This window comes from Malus domestica, chromosome 04 (genome assembly GCF_042453785.1).
Source record: "Malus domestica chromosome 04, GDT2T_hap1".
NCBI classification, from domain to species: Eukaryota; Viridiplantae; Streptophyta; class Magnoliopsida; order Rosales; family Rosaceae; genus Malus; species Malus domestica.
The window spans coordinates 26,207,257-26,222,088 of record NC_091664.1 but is presented as its reverse complement, the minus strand read 5'-3'; the positions used below and the strand labels follow the sequence as shown (position 1 = coordinate 26,222,088).

General features: G+C 37.7%; 2 protein-coding genes across 7 annotated transcripts; both read right to left on the bottom strand.

The window, feature by feature from the left end:
* Positions 1 to 140: 140 nt before the first annotated feature.
* LOC103433778 (putative zinc transporter At3g08650) lies at positions 141 to 6,012 on the bottom strand. 2 transcript variants are annotated; one of them, XM_070819986.1, is made up of 7 exons: positions 5,567 to 6,012; positions 3,543 to 5,330; positions 2,245 to 2,917; positions 1,522 to 1,806; positions 1,278 to 1,406; positions 1,020 to 1,117; positions 141 to 865 (listed from the first exon to the last, which is right to left on the bottom strand). In XM_070819986.1, the coding sequence occupies exons 3-7, from the start codon at positions 2,722 to 2,724 to the stop codon at positions 271 to 273; spliced, it is 1,587 nt and encodes a 528-aa protein (XP_070676087.1). In that variant the 5' UTR covers positions 2,725 to 2,917; positions 3,543 to 5,330; positions 5,567 to 6,012; the 3' UTR covers positions 141 to 270. The 2 variants fall into 2 exon arrangements, with proteins under 2 accessions (XP_070676087.1, XP_070676088.1); XM_070819987.1 differs by lacking the exon at positions 5,567 to 6,012 and adding an exon at positions 3,110 to 3,220 and having other exon boundaries at positions 3,543 to 3,966.
* Positions 6,013 to 7,457: 1,445 nt separating this feature from the next.
* Positions 7,458 to 13,955, bottom strand: LOC114824522 (probable LRR receptor-like serine/threonine-protein kinase At1g06840). Of its 5 annotated transcripts, none has more exons than XM_070820725.1 (21): positions 13,632 to 13,955; positions 13,311 to 13,413; positions 13,082 to 13,232; positions 12,921 to 12,992; positions 12,733 to 12,804; positions 12,444 to 12,587; positions 12,282 to 12,353; positions 12,091 to 12,162; positions 11,854 to 11,928; positions 11,633 to 11,701; positions 11,458 to 11,526; positions 11,204 to 11,275; positions 10,930 to 11,013; positions 10,742 to 10,810; positions 10,143 to 10,663; positions 9,785 to 9,940; positions 9,398 to 9,681; positions 9,244 to 9,295; positions 8,874 to 9,124; positions 8,654 to 8,788; positions 7,458 to 8,471 (listed from the first exon to the last, which is right to left on the bottom strand). In XM_070820725.1, the coding sequence occupies exons 2-21, from the start codon at positions 13,402 to 13,404 to the stop codon at positions 8,130 to 8,132; spliced, it is 2,856 nt and encodes a 951-aa protein (XP_070676826.1). In that variant the 5' UTR covers positions 13,405 to 13,413; positions 13,632 to 13,955; the 3' UTR covers positions 7,458 to 8,129. The 5 variants fall into 5 exon arrangements, with proteins under 5 accessions (XP_070676826.1, XP_070676828.1, XP_070676827.1 ...); XM_070820727.1 differs by having other exon boundaries at positions 9,268 to 9,295; XM_070820726.1 differs by having other exon boundaries at positions 13,311 to 13,460; positions 13,632 to 13,935.
* Between the last annotated feature and the right edge of the window lie 877 nt (positions 13,956 to 14,832).

The following is a 14,832-nucleotide window of genomic DNA, read 5'->3' as shown; positions in this document are numbered from 1 at the left end:
GATGTGTAAATTGCATTTTGCTTCTGTTTCTCCTGTTTATAACAGAAACAAAGCATTTTTTGTCCCCACATCTTTAAAATAAAAAACGTTCAATTCCTTTTCATATAAGCTTGCTTAAATCAACATAAAAAACAAGTTACTTATCTTATCAACTTCATTCACTTATATATCCCTTTGTTCATTTATTATTATGTTGAATTTATTCAGATAAGTGTTTCTTACTCATCCAGTTACGATTAGTACACTGATTTCCCGCAGCATAGCGCGGGCTTATTTTCTAGTTGCTCCTATTGCAGATATTGGACCCACGAATCCAATTAAAGCAGCTGCCACAAGGGCCGCATGCCAGTTATCAGTAGCCCCAAATATGCAGCTAGCCACAGCTGCACCCCGAGGGAGTCCATGTAGGGAGACAGGAAGGACCATGTGTCGCCCGAGTCCATAAGCTTTTGGTGCAGCGACCCCTAGTGCAAGCCCTTCAGCCAAAGCATGGAAGGCAACTGCTCCACATGACAAGAATGCCTGGAGGGTGTGAATACTCACTGGAAAACCATTTGCTGTGGGTAAGTTATGAGCCGAAGTTTTTTTGCGACCTGCGAGCTTCAGAATACTAGAGCTCAAAATGTGGACGGATCCAGCTCCCATTGCAAGCAGAAATGTAGCAGATAGAAATCCCATCTTTAACGAAAAAAGTAGCTGCAATGGTCTCCAGGCACCAAGGACAAAGGCAATGCCAGATGCTGCACCCATCAGAAGAGCATGCTGAAGATGGAAAGCTAATGCAAAGGCGACAAGAACAGTGCCACCGAGCAATGGTCCAAGACCAAAAAGTAATGACACAAAGAAGCCAGAAGCATCCTCTGAGCTGCAACACAGAACATGTCAAAGGTAAGAGCACTTCCACAGGTCAGGTGAAATGTACATTCTGTATATCAAAAGAGCATGTCGAAAAAGAGGTCGCAAAGTCTAAACTACAACACAAAAGTGACAAAATTTCCCTCAACATTAAATGAACTCACTTGTAATCATGGGTGAAGTTCTGAAAAAGAGTGCTAAGAGCTTCCATGAATGCAACAGAGAGAGTAGCTGCTGACGCAACCTGTGATGGAGAGGCTTCCTACAAGCACAACACAAAAGAAGCTAATTTGTTAAAAATGGAAAATAGAACCTTGCGGAGCTTTGATATTGTAAATGGAAAAGGTTCCAAAAGTCTACTGCAAATGATATAAGCAAGTGAAGAATCAACCAGCATAGAGAAGTCTCGTGAGGAATATTACCTTAAATGCATCAGGAAGCACCTCCGCAACAACCATCCAGATCATACATCCAGCAGCAAAGCCCGTACAGAAAGGAAGGAACTTGCTAAATGCATCGGCGCATATGAATGAAGGAACTGCTACCAGGGGCTGCAACAAAAATATATATGTAGGAGACCATTAAGTTAAGAGGCACAACATGTGATTCACCAAGAGTTAGTTAGATATTCTCAAATGCCCTGACTTTTAAAAACTAACAAGTTACCTGTGGTAATGATGTAATTACGCTCCATAACATGGCATTCTGCGGAGAAACACCCCTGGATGCAAGCACCATACTCACAGCTAAGCCTTCTGGTATATTGTGCACAGCAATAGCCAAAGTAACCAAAAGGCCCTGAGTGAAACCCTTTGAGCCAGCAAAGGAAACCCCAACACCAGAGCCCTCCCCAAATGAATGAAGAGTCATTATTCCAATCACAAGAACGACTTTAGTTGCATCTGCACCTTTGATGTCTAACATACTAACTTCTCCGTATTGCTCAAGAAACTGAAACCATAATATAACGATGTAAAACATAATGAGAACTTGTTGCATTCTAGCATTATGTAGAAGATAAGTCCCTTAATTGATAAAATCCAAAAATTGAAAGCCTAGAAAACATCTTACCATTTTTCAACATGCATGTCCTCCCTCGTAAAATGATAAATAAGTGAAAGGAATGTTTAGGCATATTTATTCAGATTTCTTGAGATGTCGCATTTGGCACCAAAAAATCTATAATTTTTATTTTTAAATAGATAATACTACTGGTTCAGAGAGTAATCACACATGTTAACACTGAAAATAAACATCTTGGCAAAATGCAATTGAAATGTGTATTCGATGAAACAGGAACCAAATTTGGTATAAAGGGAAGAAGCAACTACATTTACCAAAATGGAAAAGACATAAACGACGGAGGAAATAAAGGATTCAATTCAATACCTGTTTGCATAGCCAAATAAAAAGGCCCCCAGCTAAAAGCCCAATAACAACCCAATTCCCAGCACCATGACCTTGTGCACCATGGCCTTGTCCTTCCTGTACAAGATCAAAGCTTGCAGCCAACATTACACCAGCAGCCATCCCATTGCATAATCCTGCCCATTGTGGATCAAGCTCAACAAAGAAGAATGGAACTGCACCTAAACCTGTGGCAGCAGCCATTGCCAACGTAAATAATGCAACAGTAGAGACTGAGACTTTGCTGTTTGCGCTCTTCACCTCACCCAGTCCATTATTTGAAACCTCAAAATTTATGGTATTCTCCTGACCAGTGCCATCAATAACATTACTTCTCACATTTTTGTGTGGAGCAGATCTCAGCTTTTGCGAAACTTCATTTTCAATCTCTGATGTAGCGTACGCAAAGAGAACTAGGGAGAACAGCGAAAATAATAGAGCTTTTCTAAATGTGAACTCCATTTTCACTAGTACAGATTTCACAAAATTGTCATAACTTCAGCCTTCAGGATATTAAGAGATTCCGCCTGTATTCTTCTCTTGAATGCAATCAGAAATACTGGGCTCTATTGAACCATCCGATGCCACTTCTCCACGATAGCGCAGCAATTACAAAGCCACCATTCCTAGCTTGCTGTGTGCCTTGTGGTCAACCCTGCAGATTGCCAAAGGCCTCACTACACTAGTAATGCAATAACACTTCCACATTCCTCAGTCACACACTAAAAACACATTTTGATCCGAAATTTGTTGTGAAACTATAGCTCACAATTAAACAAAATAAAAATCTCCTAAAATACGTAAATTACTGATTAGTTTAGCACTAAACAACACACAAAAGATGAACCTTCACTGATTAACATTACAAAATTCCTAATGAAACCCGAAAATTTAAGGCCTCAGTAAAGGACGTTGGCTTTGGAGATCATCACAAGGTCAGAGATATATAGCCCACCACCTTCACAAACAATGTGATAATTCAGAATCCAATCGATGATCAAACTTTAAAACTACAGAAATTACTAAAGTAAATTCAAATTATTCAAGCACCCTTAGTATCAATGCCCAAAACAATAAACAAATAACAATTAAAGGCCTTAGTTTTGATATTAAGCAATTCATCAAAGTACCCTTTTCCGAAATTTCAACAAATTCCTATCCTTTCTGACGAAATCACAGCAATCAAACAGCGCATTACCAATCAATCAGAACAAAATATAAGAACCCTACATTCAAAATTGGGAATCAGATTAAGGAAATTGAGAAATCAAAAAGCTCACCGATAGAGCAAAAGAAGCTCAGGAAGGAAGGAAGGAAGGAAGAAAAGGAGCAGAGCGCGGGGGCTTGACTGAGACGTCAGTCAACCGCAATTCAGACGGCGACAGAAAAGGTTTCCCGGGAATGAACCCCTTCCGTCGAGTTTGGCTTCGAAATTAAATTAAATTATTTGATTAAATAAGTAAGGCAACGTCGAATTCGGGTATAAAGAAATAAATTCGAATTCAACGTCTTGGAGTTGTGGGAGTAAATTGCTGGTCCAATCCAGTTCCTCTCCGGATCTTGAACCTAGGATCAATTGATTGTTCCGTTGAAATTTAATCAAATGGTTATAATTATTATAACTTTTAATGAAATCTCTATTTATAATCGTTGGATCAAATTTTAACAGACCGGATCAATTCATCTCTGGGCTTAGATCCTTAGATACGGAGAGGATCTAGAACCGTCCTCTTTGGGTGGGATTTGGATTTAATAGCACATAGAAAAAATAGTGGGACTTTATTGGAATTTTATTCAATTTTGTGGGTCACGTCAGGGGACTCAGCACGTTGGTTTTGCCCAAAACCAGGGACTCAGAACATAAACTCAAAAATGTAAATTTCTTTGACGAATGCTGGGACGACTCTTTTAAAGCGGGATTTAAGATTATGCGTAAATTATCTGTCATATTATAGTTCAATATCAATTCTCCTTTTAATAATATAAATATTATGTAAAAAGTAAGATGATCGAGAATTTATAAAAAATCTATCTTTTAAAATAATCCTCTTAGCTTTCTCAAATTCTTTTTGCCAGAACATGTATTTAGAGTAGTCCTTTTTGGGCTAAGTAGTAGATTTAGATTTAGTTATGTTATGGGAATAGGTTTTAATTTTCTTATGCATTTAAAGTTTTGACATTCAACAAACTTACAAACTCCGTTAACTTCGTCGTCTAATTAATTTGTTAACTGCTAATGCATCAATGCAAGATCCATCTCCAAACTTCTATGTGGTACAGTTAGTGGATTTGGAGGAAATTAACAAGTACACATAAATAAAACAAGTAATTTTTTTTTTTTTTATGCCACTTAGTACTATGGTCTAGTAATATTTTTCTTTATTTATAAGTGAGATGTCTTAGGTTTGATTCTCACTAAAAGCGAATTTGAACCATATTATTGTTAGTTCATTGTAAGGCTTAGCTCATCACATTTCCCTTAATGTAGATCATTCTCTTTTTCTTAATGTAGATAATATCGTTTGTTCAAAAAATTTAACCATCGTCAAATTAATTACTCTCTAGAAAACACAAGCAAAAAAGCCCGTGCGACGCCGCGGGTTTACAACTCTAGTTACACATAATTACAACAATGTTTCCAATTCAACTACTACATATATACAACCATACTCACAATCCTATTTACAGATATCCCAATTAGTATTTAAAACTATGTTAAATGGGAGGAGTTTTACCTCAGTACAAAACTTAATAAAATTAAAGAAATCCCCATGTCCTTGGTTTTCACTTTGACCCCTGCTTTTATAAACTGGGCTGAATGCTAACACATGGACCGTCGATTTCCACCGAAAAGAAGGGTTTCTCCTTCGTCACCACCATTGGTGTTCTCTTCCTGTTTTCCTTTGCCCAGACATTGAAAAATCCAATTTTGAAGTCATTTTCTCACACTAAATAGCAAAAAATTAAATTTAAAAATTAGAGAAAAACAAAGAAAAGCATCTAAAACTTATATTCGGAAACGCAGATGAGAACTCACCATAAAATACCGAACTTTACCCAAGAAAACTCTAAAAAAAAAAAAAAAAAAAAAATAGAGACTGAGCATGTTAATTTTATTTTAAAGGATTCATAATTTACCTAATTCTTCTGATTAGCAGTCACTAATTACAAATAGATTTGTAGATGTGGGACTAAATTAGTTCGGGATTGGACTGCAATTCACACAATTACCTATATTTTTCCCAATTGTTATAATTTCCCAAAAAAATTCATAGGAAAAAAAACAGACTTGAATCAAACCCACCTCCCAGCTTGAGTGAAACGACGCCGTCTTCAATGGAGACAGCATCGACGTTACCGCCATCGGTGATGAGATAGGGGCGGACGTCCTCTAGAACCAAGTCGACGTTGGGAACTGTGAGTTCGTACTGCTTGGTGGAGTAGAGTCCCGGAGAAGAAGACTTGGCAGCAGCGCTCGGGTTTGAAGTTCTAATGGCGGTTTGAGAAAGATCGGCCTTTGAGAGGTGAGACGGCGCGAATTCCAATACCCAAAACGTAGCCGATTGGTATTTGAAATCGAGTTTTTGGTTTGAGGGTTTGGATTAGGTGTGAGAGATTGCGAAATTGAATTGGTTGGTTTGAAGGTTTCAGGGGGTTCTTGCGATGGGAGGCAGATTGTCTGCCTCCCAATATCATATCCTTCCCATCTCCTTCTGCTTCTGCTTGCGATGCGATGGGAGGCAGCCTTCCAATATCTTATTTAAATCACGTAAATATTTTTATTACTTTTTATCTTATTATCTTTATAAAAGAAAGTACACGACACGCACAGCAGATGACAGCGCACTATCGTATAAAAGAAACAAATATGTCTTGGCTTCTTAGACATTTCATTGTGCAAGAAAGAAAAAGACAGAACAATCTAAACAGAAAAACGAGGGCAATGCCGTCTTTACACTGTTCTTATGAACAATATTTTTGGGTGCAGGACTTTAGTATATATAATTTAAAATTAGTTATAAATATGTAAAAGTTAGAGAGATAACCTTTACTAGTGATAGGAATGAGGCAGGTATAAAATATCACACGGTAACTATAACACAAAGAAATGACAAGTAAAAGTGAGAGGAATCAATACTGATGTTATTGACATTTTCTTTCTTCTCTGTATATATTGATAGCAGTCGGAACACTCTATTTATAGAACAACTTTATACGAACAGATTCTTACATTTTGAAATTTACAATACATAACTTTGAAAATACGATTATTTTGTTTCCAAAGTCTACATCACATTTGTGGGCATTGAAAAATATGTGTGGGCATTCATTAAATTGCCAACGATTTCAACATTGCCAATGTTTTCAATTGCCAATGTTTTCAACTGCCAATGTTTTCAAGGGGGAGTGTTGTAAACATTGGTGGCTGACCACTAAATGATGTAATGGATGACTATATCAACCACTTTAGAGCACTGTAGCTTAGCTGGCAGCAAGGCAACAAGCACTATCATATGTGCCTATAAAAAGGAATGTTGAGGATGAGAGCAATATATAGCAGCCACAAGGCTCACGAGAGAGAGAGGTCAGAAGAGGAAGGAAGAAAAGAGAGGAGAGATGAGAGATAGAGAATAGAAAGAGTTATTTTTGTACTCTTATTATTTCACATTATAATGAAAGCTCTACTACTGCCGCGAGGATGTACTCCAGTTACACTGACTGTAGAGGAACCTCGTAAATTTTGTGTCTTATTTTGAGCGAGGCAGGTGTAAAATATCACACTGTAACTATAATACAAGGAGATGACAAGTAAAAGAGGGAGGAATAGATACTAATGTTATTGATATTTCCTTTCTTCTCTGTATGTATTGATAGCAGTCGGAGTGCTCTATTTATAGAGCAACTTCATACGAACAGATTCTTACATTTTGAAATCTACAATACATAACTTTGAAAATACAATCCTTTTGTTTACATTGTTGAAAACATTGGCAATGTTGAAATCGTTGGCAGTTTAATGAATGCCCACACAGATTTTTCAATGCCCACAAATGTGATGTAGACTTTGAAAACAAAAGGATCGTATTTTCAAAGTTATGTATTGTAAATTTCAAATGTAAGAATATGTACATATGGAGTTGCTCTATAAATAGAGCGCTCCGACTGCTATCAATACATACAGAGAAGAAAGGAAAGATCAATAACATCAATATATATTCCTCCCACTTTTACTTGTCATCTCCTTGTGTTATAGTTACAGTATGATATTTTACACCTGCCTCGCTCGTGTCACTAGTAAATGTTATCTCTCTAACTTTTACATATTTATAACAAAATTTCAATTCTTTTTCTTCATCAATTCAATGGAGCACCTGGACCCGTTCCCCCAATGAAAGACACTCCTGAAACCGGGAGTAGCTTCGAAATTCAGCGGCTTGTCGGGCGGTATGCTGTTCCCACAGATCTGTAACTCAGTTTCTTATACTTTCAGATTGTTAGTAGTACAAAAACAAGGGCAAGAGTGCACTTTTTGCCTATAGCTATATTTGTCTTGGTAAACACTGGCGTGCAAAACAAGCAGAGAAATGACCATTCTTCTGTTACTACAACAAGATCTCGGATCCTAACTTATGTACACTACCACAAGACCATGTTGCTTTTGTTTCTACGTCCCGATAAACAGAGACAAGGAAACACCGGAAACTCGTGTTTTGTTGTCGTCGTCGTCGTCGTCGGAGAAGGAGCTTTATTCAAAACGAAAGAAGCACGATACGATCAAACATATATGAGACTCTCGAGGCTCTACTTCTCTGCGTACCACCAATATGTGCAGCGTCACTTGACCAGCGTGCGAGGGGAATTTTTCTTTATCGAGGCACTATGTTTGGGACAGTACCACTGGTTAGATCACTTCCTGCCAGGCTGGAGGACACGTAGGATCGGTCTCCAGTCAATAAGGACGATGAGGTTGGTGATTGGTCACTGTACGAGGAAGTAGGTGGTGAAAATATGGTGTCAGTTGCCGGCGTGATTTTGAGTATGTTTTCGAGCTCCCTCACCACTTCCAGCATATGAGGCCGCTTGTCTTGCTTTTCATTACAAGATCTGAGGGCCAAATCTAGAAGCCTTTCAACGCATTCAGATGGATAGGAACCCATTCTGCTGTCTATGATCGAGAACACCAGCCCTGCCTGATGAGCCAGATTCACCTGAAAAAAATGAATATAATTTCATGATTATTAGCTAAGATATTAGTGCTCGGTGTGCTGAGACATAATCTGTATCAGCACGCCAGTGTTGGTGTTTGAAATTTATACAAGCAGAGGCATTTTGTTACATCAGACACAATCTTAGCAACAGAAATCCTAAAGAAGTGATGTTTCAATGGTACCTCTCGAACTATGTTTTTGCCGTGTGAAATTGGCTGATTGCCCGTAAGGAGCTCCAGAAACACGATTCCTAGGCTATAGACATCGCTTTTGTCTGTCAACTTATTGGTCAGGAAATACTCTGGATCAAGGTAACCCTGCAATGTATGATTAAAAAAGAAAAGAAAAGAGTTATTCATAATTGTACAGTTAGCTCATTAGCTTTGCTTGATTTTAACATACCGGCGTTCCTCTCACAATTGTAGATACATAAGCAGGCCCGATCCCTGCATCATCCTGCAGAGGTGCAAGTCGCGAGAGTCCAAAATCCGCCACTTTAGCCACGAGGTTGGAGTCCAAGAGTATGTTGCTGGCTTTGATATCCCGGTGGAATATTGGAGGATTTGCTTCGGTATGAAGATAAAGGATGCCTTTAGCGGAACCTAATGCAATGCGTAACCTCATAGTGAAGTCCAGACTTCCTTTGGCTTTAACTGTCATATCATAGCGAATACAGAACTTTAAGAAGAGATGTTGGAATACAGTATCCAAAAACACACACATGAATAGGAGTAGGCATTTAAGAAACTGGGAATGCTGGAAATTTTCGTACCACAAAGCCAGTCGCGTAAGTTACCATTAGGCATGAACTTGTAAACCAGCATCTGGACAAGCAACAAGAACAAACAAGTCATATAAAAAAGGAGCTGCAACTTGCACTGCAAGCGATAGCAATGAGTAATTGATCATGACTGCAAGCTTCGTACCTGCTCCTCCTCTTCATCACAATATCCAACCAAAGAGACTAAGTTTCGGTGGTGTAGCCTTGATAGCAGTTCTATCTCAGTCAAGAACTCCTTTTCACCCTGTAAGGATCCTTCTTCTGCACGCTTTATGGCTACAGCTGTGCCATCATACAAAATACCCTTGTAAACTTTCCCATAGCCTCCTTGTCCAAGTTGCGTTGAAGTATCGAAATTCCCAGTAGCTACTGTCATTTCTTTGAAAGTGAACGCCTTTACACCTTCAATTCTCATAGAGATCTTTGAGGCTGCAAAGAGCGGTAAGAATTTCATTCTACTTTCTAGGATGATAGTCAGACCAGAATAGCATCTTCAAAATTTGGTCTTAATCAATTACAATTAAGAACTTACATGAATGTCTCCGTGAAGGTGGGTAACGGTGTTTGACACATCTTGTGGTCAGAAGCATTACTATTGCAGATATAATGACAACAGCAGCGATGCATCCTATTATAACACCTGCTAAAGCTCTCTTGCTAATGCCCGTCTTTTGCGGCTCAACAATCACTATACCAACGAAATAAGTAAGTTACTCAACCAAGAATAAGAAACATGTTCTTGTCTTTATGACATACTATCAAGGCAATCAATTTGTCAAAGTTAGTAACACATAAAATTACGGGAATCCAATGCCAAGGATAGAAAAATGCAGCTAAATATCCAGATGACTTTGGAAAAAAAGAAAAGATGATTGGGATAAAATACATACTGTTCGAATAAGGTCCCAGCAGAGTGAAGTTGAGAATCTCATAAGGTCCAAAGAAATCAACTAGAGGTACTTCCCATGATGTAAAAAGGCCTCTCACTCGCCGAACCTCACTTACATTAAATATATTCGAGTGTGGATTGATGAACATAGGAAAAAGCTTCAAATGCATCAGTAAACGAGGCCCTTCTTGCCAGACAAATGAATCAATTGATAATTGATAAACGTGCAGGTTGAGAGAACGAGTTAAGTAGATCTCAAAAATCTGTCTATGAGGAGGAAAATATGAAAAACTAGGACTTTTCAGACGATATTTAACTCTTAAAGGTGATGCACAAAAGCATGGAACTGGGGAAGATGGGACATATTCGTAAAAATAGTCTGTTGGACATGCTTGACTAGGGCAGGTCATTGGTTGAGTGGAGTTTATCGAGTTATCAGAAATCCCGTCCCCAGCTTCAGGTCGACAGAACTGCCCTATGTTTGGTATTGTTACATTCTTGCAGATAGGATTTCCTCCAAGCCTGAGAAAAGCTGCTATAAGTAAGAATCTGAAATTACAGAAGTAAAACAAGGTGTAACTTTGCTAATAATTTTCATACCTCAAGGTGACATTTGCAGGAGGATTTAGCTCTCCCAATATGCTAGAGAGTGAATTGTTCCGAAGATCACTGCAATATTTAGCTAACATATAAATAAATACACTAAAAATATAAATGGGAAGGCACTCCAAGAAATCAAATAAAATTAATTCAAATGGTTATGTTAGTCTTTTGCTAAAGGAACTTACAGTGCAAGTCTAGCTTTTCTACTGAAAGATATGTTCCGCCAGATAGTAGGGATAGAACCGGTCAAAAAATTGTTGTCGAGCGATCTGTAATAGAAATTATTATAAGAATCAGATCCAGAGTTCATATAACCGCGCGGTAATATTCTTCCAGTAGAATCATAAGAATATCACACTTGAATGTTGAAGAGACATCCGAAGCATCTGATATAATACCATATGCACCCGGCATTTTAAAATACGGAACAAAGATTTGGGCAAGTAAACAAAGTCTTACACTTTCTGAAGAGCAGGAAGTTCTGAGAAACTCTCAGGTATGGAGCCGTTAAGATGGTTGTCTGACAGATCGCTGTAATAAATACAAAGTATTTTAACAGGATAAGTTCGTAAATCAAACAGATAATTACAAATAGTAAGATTTTATAATTTTCATATGTAGCATTGATTTGAAGTTAGCATACTGAATTACTGATGAAGCAATGGGAAGTATGAATATGACAAGTTACAAGTTTAGTTGGGCCAGATAAATACATTGTTGTCACATTTTCAGAAAGTCTAGGCGATGGTATGCGTCCACTTAGTTGATTGTGGCTTAGATCTCTGTGGCAAGAACTCGGTAAAGGTCAGAAAATAGAAGCATAAATTGAAGGGTAAACAAACGCATTATAGCGTCGATTCAAGTTCTTTGAACCATATCTGTACTTACAGATAACTAAGGTGAGGTATCCTGCTAAAATCAGGAATTTCTCCCTGCAAACTGCAATTCCTAAGACTTCTGCCAAACCAGAAAGAGGAAAAAAGAGAAGGAATCAGCAATCCTTCCGAGCAAATTTATGCATAACTAACACGAAATTAAAGCACCAAAAGCATCTCGAGAACCAGAATACTGATTCAAAGAAAGGCAAGATACTAATAACATAAACTTACATTTTTGCTAATCTGGAAAGCTTTCCATAAGAAGATGGAATCTCAGTCCCCTTGAAGTTGTTGTTATCGAATTGACTGAAAAATGGAAGGAACGACATACAAAGAAAGAAATGATTTCCGTCAATGATGAAGAAAATCTGGTCAAAGGGAAAAAAAACATTGCCAATGAAGACTGTATAAAAGGAAACAAATGTGCTCCAAATTAAAAATCCGGACAGTGATTGGATTAGGACGTACAGAATGCGCAGGTTTGGTAAGTTGGAGAATTCTGGTGGAAGATATCCGGACAAGTTATTATTATCAAAGAGCCTGTAAAATTTTGTGTCAAATAGACACAATTAGGAATCAGTCAACAAGTATAAATACAGAACAATTTCCAAAAACAACACAATGAAATTATGCAAAAGTAAGACGATATAAAAACTCACAGGTGAAGAAGAGTGGGTGCTTCAGAAAGCTCAGGCGGAATTTGACCGCTGAAGGAGTTGTTGTTCATGTGGCTGCGAAGCAAGGTACACGAAGCTGTCAAACATGAGAAACATAAAACGTAACCTGACATTATGTAGCATTTAGCTTGAACATGTGCTTACAGATGTTTTACACTGCTCATGTTAGCAATTGATTTTGGAATTGGACCTGACATATTGTTCTGATCGACTTGTAGTCTATTTAAATTTGCAAGATAGCCGAGCTCAGGAGGCAAGGAACCGGATAATTTGTTTCCACTCAAGAGCCTGCACACAAATGCATCACAACAAAAAGATAATAAATTGTGTACAGTAAAACAGTGAAATCCGTTGATATATCTTTACATGAATGCATATGAAAAAGGGCAGATGTACAAAAATATGTCGAGAAAACAACATGAACTCAACTTACAAGAGTGTCAAGGATGTCATGTTTCCAATCTCCTTAGGTATAGTGCCACTTAAGTCATTCCACATGAAATCTCTGCCAGCAGAGCGAAAAATAAATGGCATCTAATTAGAAAATAACTAAAGGTAATCAGAAGAACCCTTTGAAAAATTGGAATGGGAGGGATCGGTTTATGAGATGACACAACTCACAATATCAGAAGTTGGGATAGTTGGCCAAGCTCAGGTGCTAAAGTTCCTGAGAGATTCATATTCAGCAGTTGGCTGCCCCAAATTAAGATTACCAAAAATATTCAGCAAGACAGCATTTATGTTATTTAAAAGCGATTGAGCATATGAAAACAAATACATACAGTTCCTGGAGGTGCAAGTATCCATCACCACCAACAGCATTGAAACACAAAACTCCGGTCCAATGAGATTTGCAAGGATCCCCATCTTCCCAATTCCTTAGATGATTTCTAGGATCAATTAATCTGCTCTTGACTGCTCTCAACACATTCACTGCAAAAGGGCACAAACCATAAGTTACACTCTTCAATTGCATAATATAAAGTAGCACCGATAGAACTGAAAATTCACCTTCTGAAGGATTTGTAACTTTTGCAACCGCAACGAGGAAGAAGCAAGAACACAGAAGAGCAATAACACATCCAGAAGCTCTCAGCTTCGACATTCTAACACCCTATGGAATTAACCCAAATGAGCAATCTCCAAATAAGTAACTGCAACCTACAAATTACCCAAAAATCTCGACTTTCTTTCATAAGAAGTAAACTAGAAAAACATGCAACAGAACAAGATAAAAAGAGATAAGGAAACTGCAAACAGTTTCACGCTCACAATTTCGGGTAAACAGAAACAGTAAAAGCTTTCATGTCGATTTCAAAAACAAAACCATACCTCTTAAGTGTGAGTGGTGGACTTTGAGACTCGTTTGAGACCTATGAGTTATGAGACAGGCACTTAGGGACAGGAACACAGTTCCGAAATCGAAGCCGAGTCAACGGGGAGGATTCTAAGGATGAAGTACATGAAGTCCTGATATATATTTGTCTTCATGATAACCTTGATCATGAATTCCAACGCTGAATTATGGCGTTGTGGATCATCACAGTTGGTTGGAGTAAGTTTGGTTGTTTTCTTTGGTTTAATGTTTTTTTAGTCCAAAGTTGTGAAAGGGATCAAATGAAGATATGAGACATCTGCTTTGTCTTTAGGGCTGGTGGGTGTAAAGGCAAAGACAATTTCCACATTTAGGCGACGTGAAGGGATCGCTGACTTTTGTGTACCAACATTACCTAAGATTTCCACGAACCTTTTTTTTTTTTTTTTTTTTTTTGATGGTCACCACATATCCAACTGACCAGATTCAGATCATTTGTTTTATGCTTATATGCTAAGTGCAGAGAGAATCGAATGTGAGAATTCGGAAACGGATGTAAATGCTCTAAACTACTTGAATTATAAGTTCTTTATGTCGGTGTTCATGAACATTAAAAGTTGTATCTGCTTTGGGGTTGCATATTCTCAATATTAAGGCCCTATTCAAGACTGTTTTTTGAAACAGCTAAAGGTGGCTTACAACAACCAAATACTTATGGTTATGTTGAACATAAAAACTTAAAATACTCGTAAACATTAACAGATGATTCTTTAGAAAGCACTTCTAAATACTTTTTTTTTTCAGAATTACTTGAATTTTTAATAAAATTTTGGTGGCCTCAAAATTGTTTTAAATACCCATTTGTACTAACAACTCTGGCTATAAGTTTATAACTCAAAAGATTTTAATGCACAAAAATATAAACAGAAGATTAGAATACATTGGCAAGGTGCATGCCTCAATTGGGAGGAACTACTTCCATGTATCTTAGATACCGATGGTGGTTATTTCAATCCAATCATGCGTTATTGGCATGAGATATAATTATCGTGTTGTTCTAAGTATAGTGAAATTTCTCTCCTCGGTCCTTAAAATTTCATTAAATGCAGTTGAAAATTACAACCAATCCATTTGCCTTTAGAAGAAGTTTCTAATTCTTTCCTTCCAATCACATACAAGTCCCCATTTGCTATTTAATAATGAGGTATTGGCGGATTC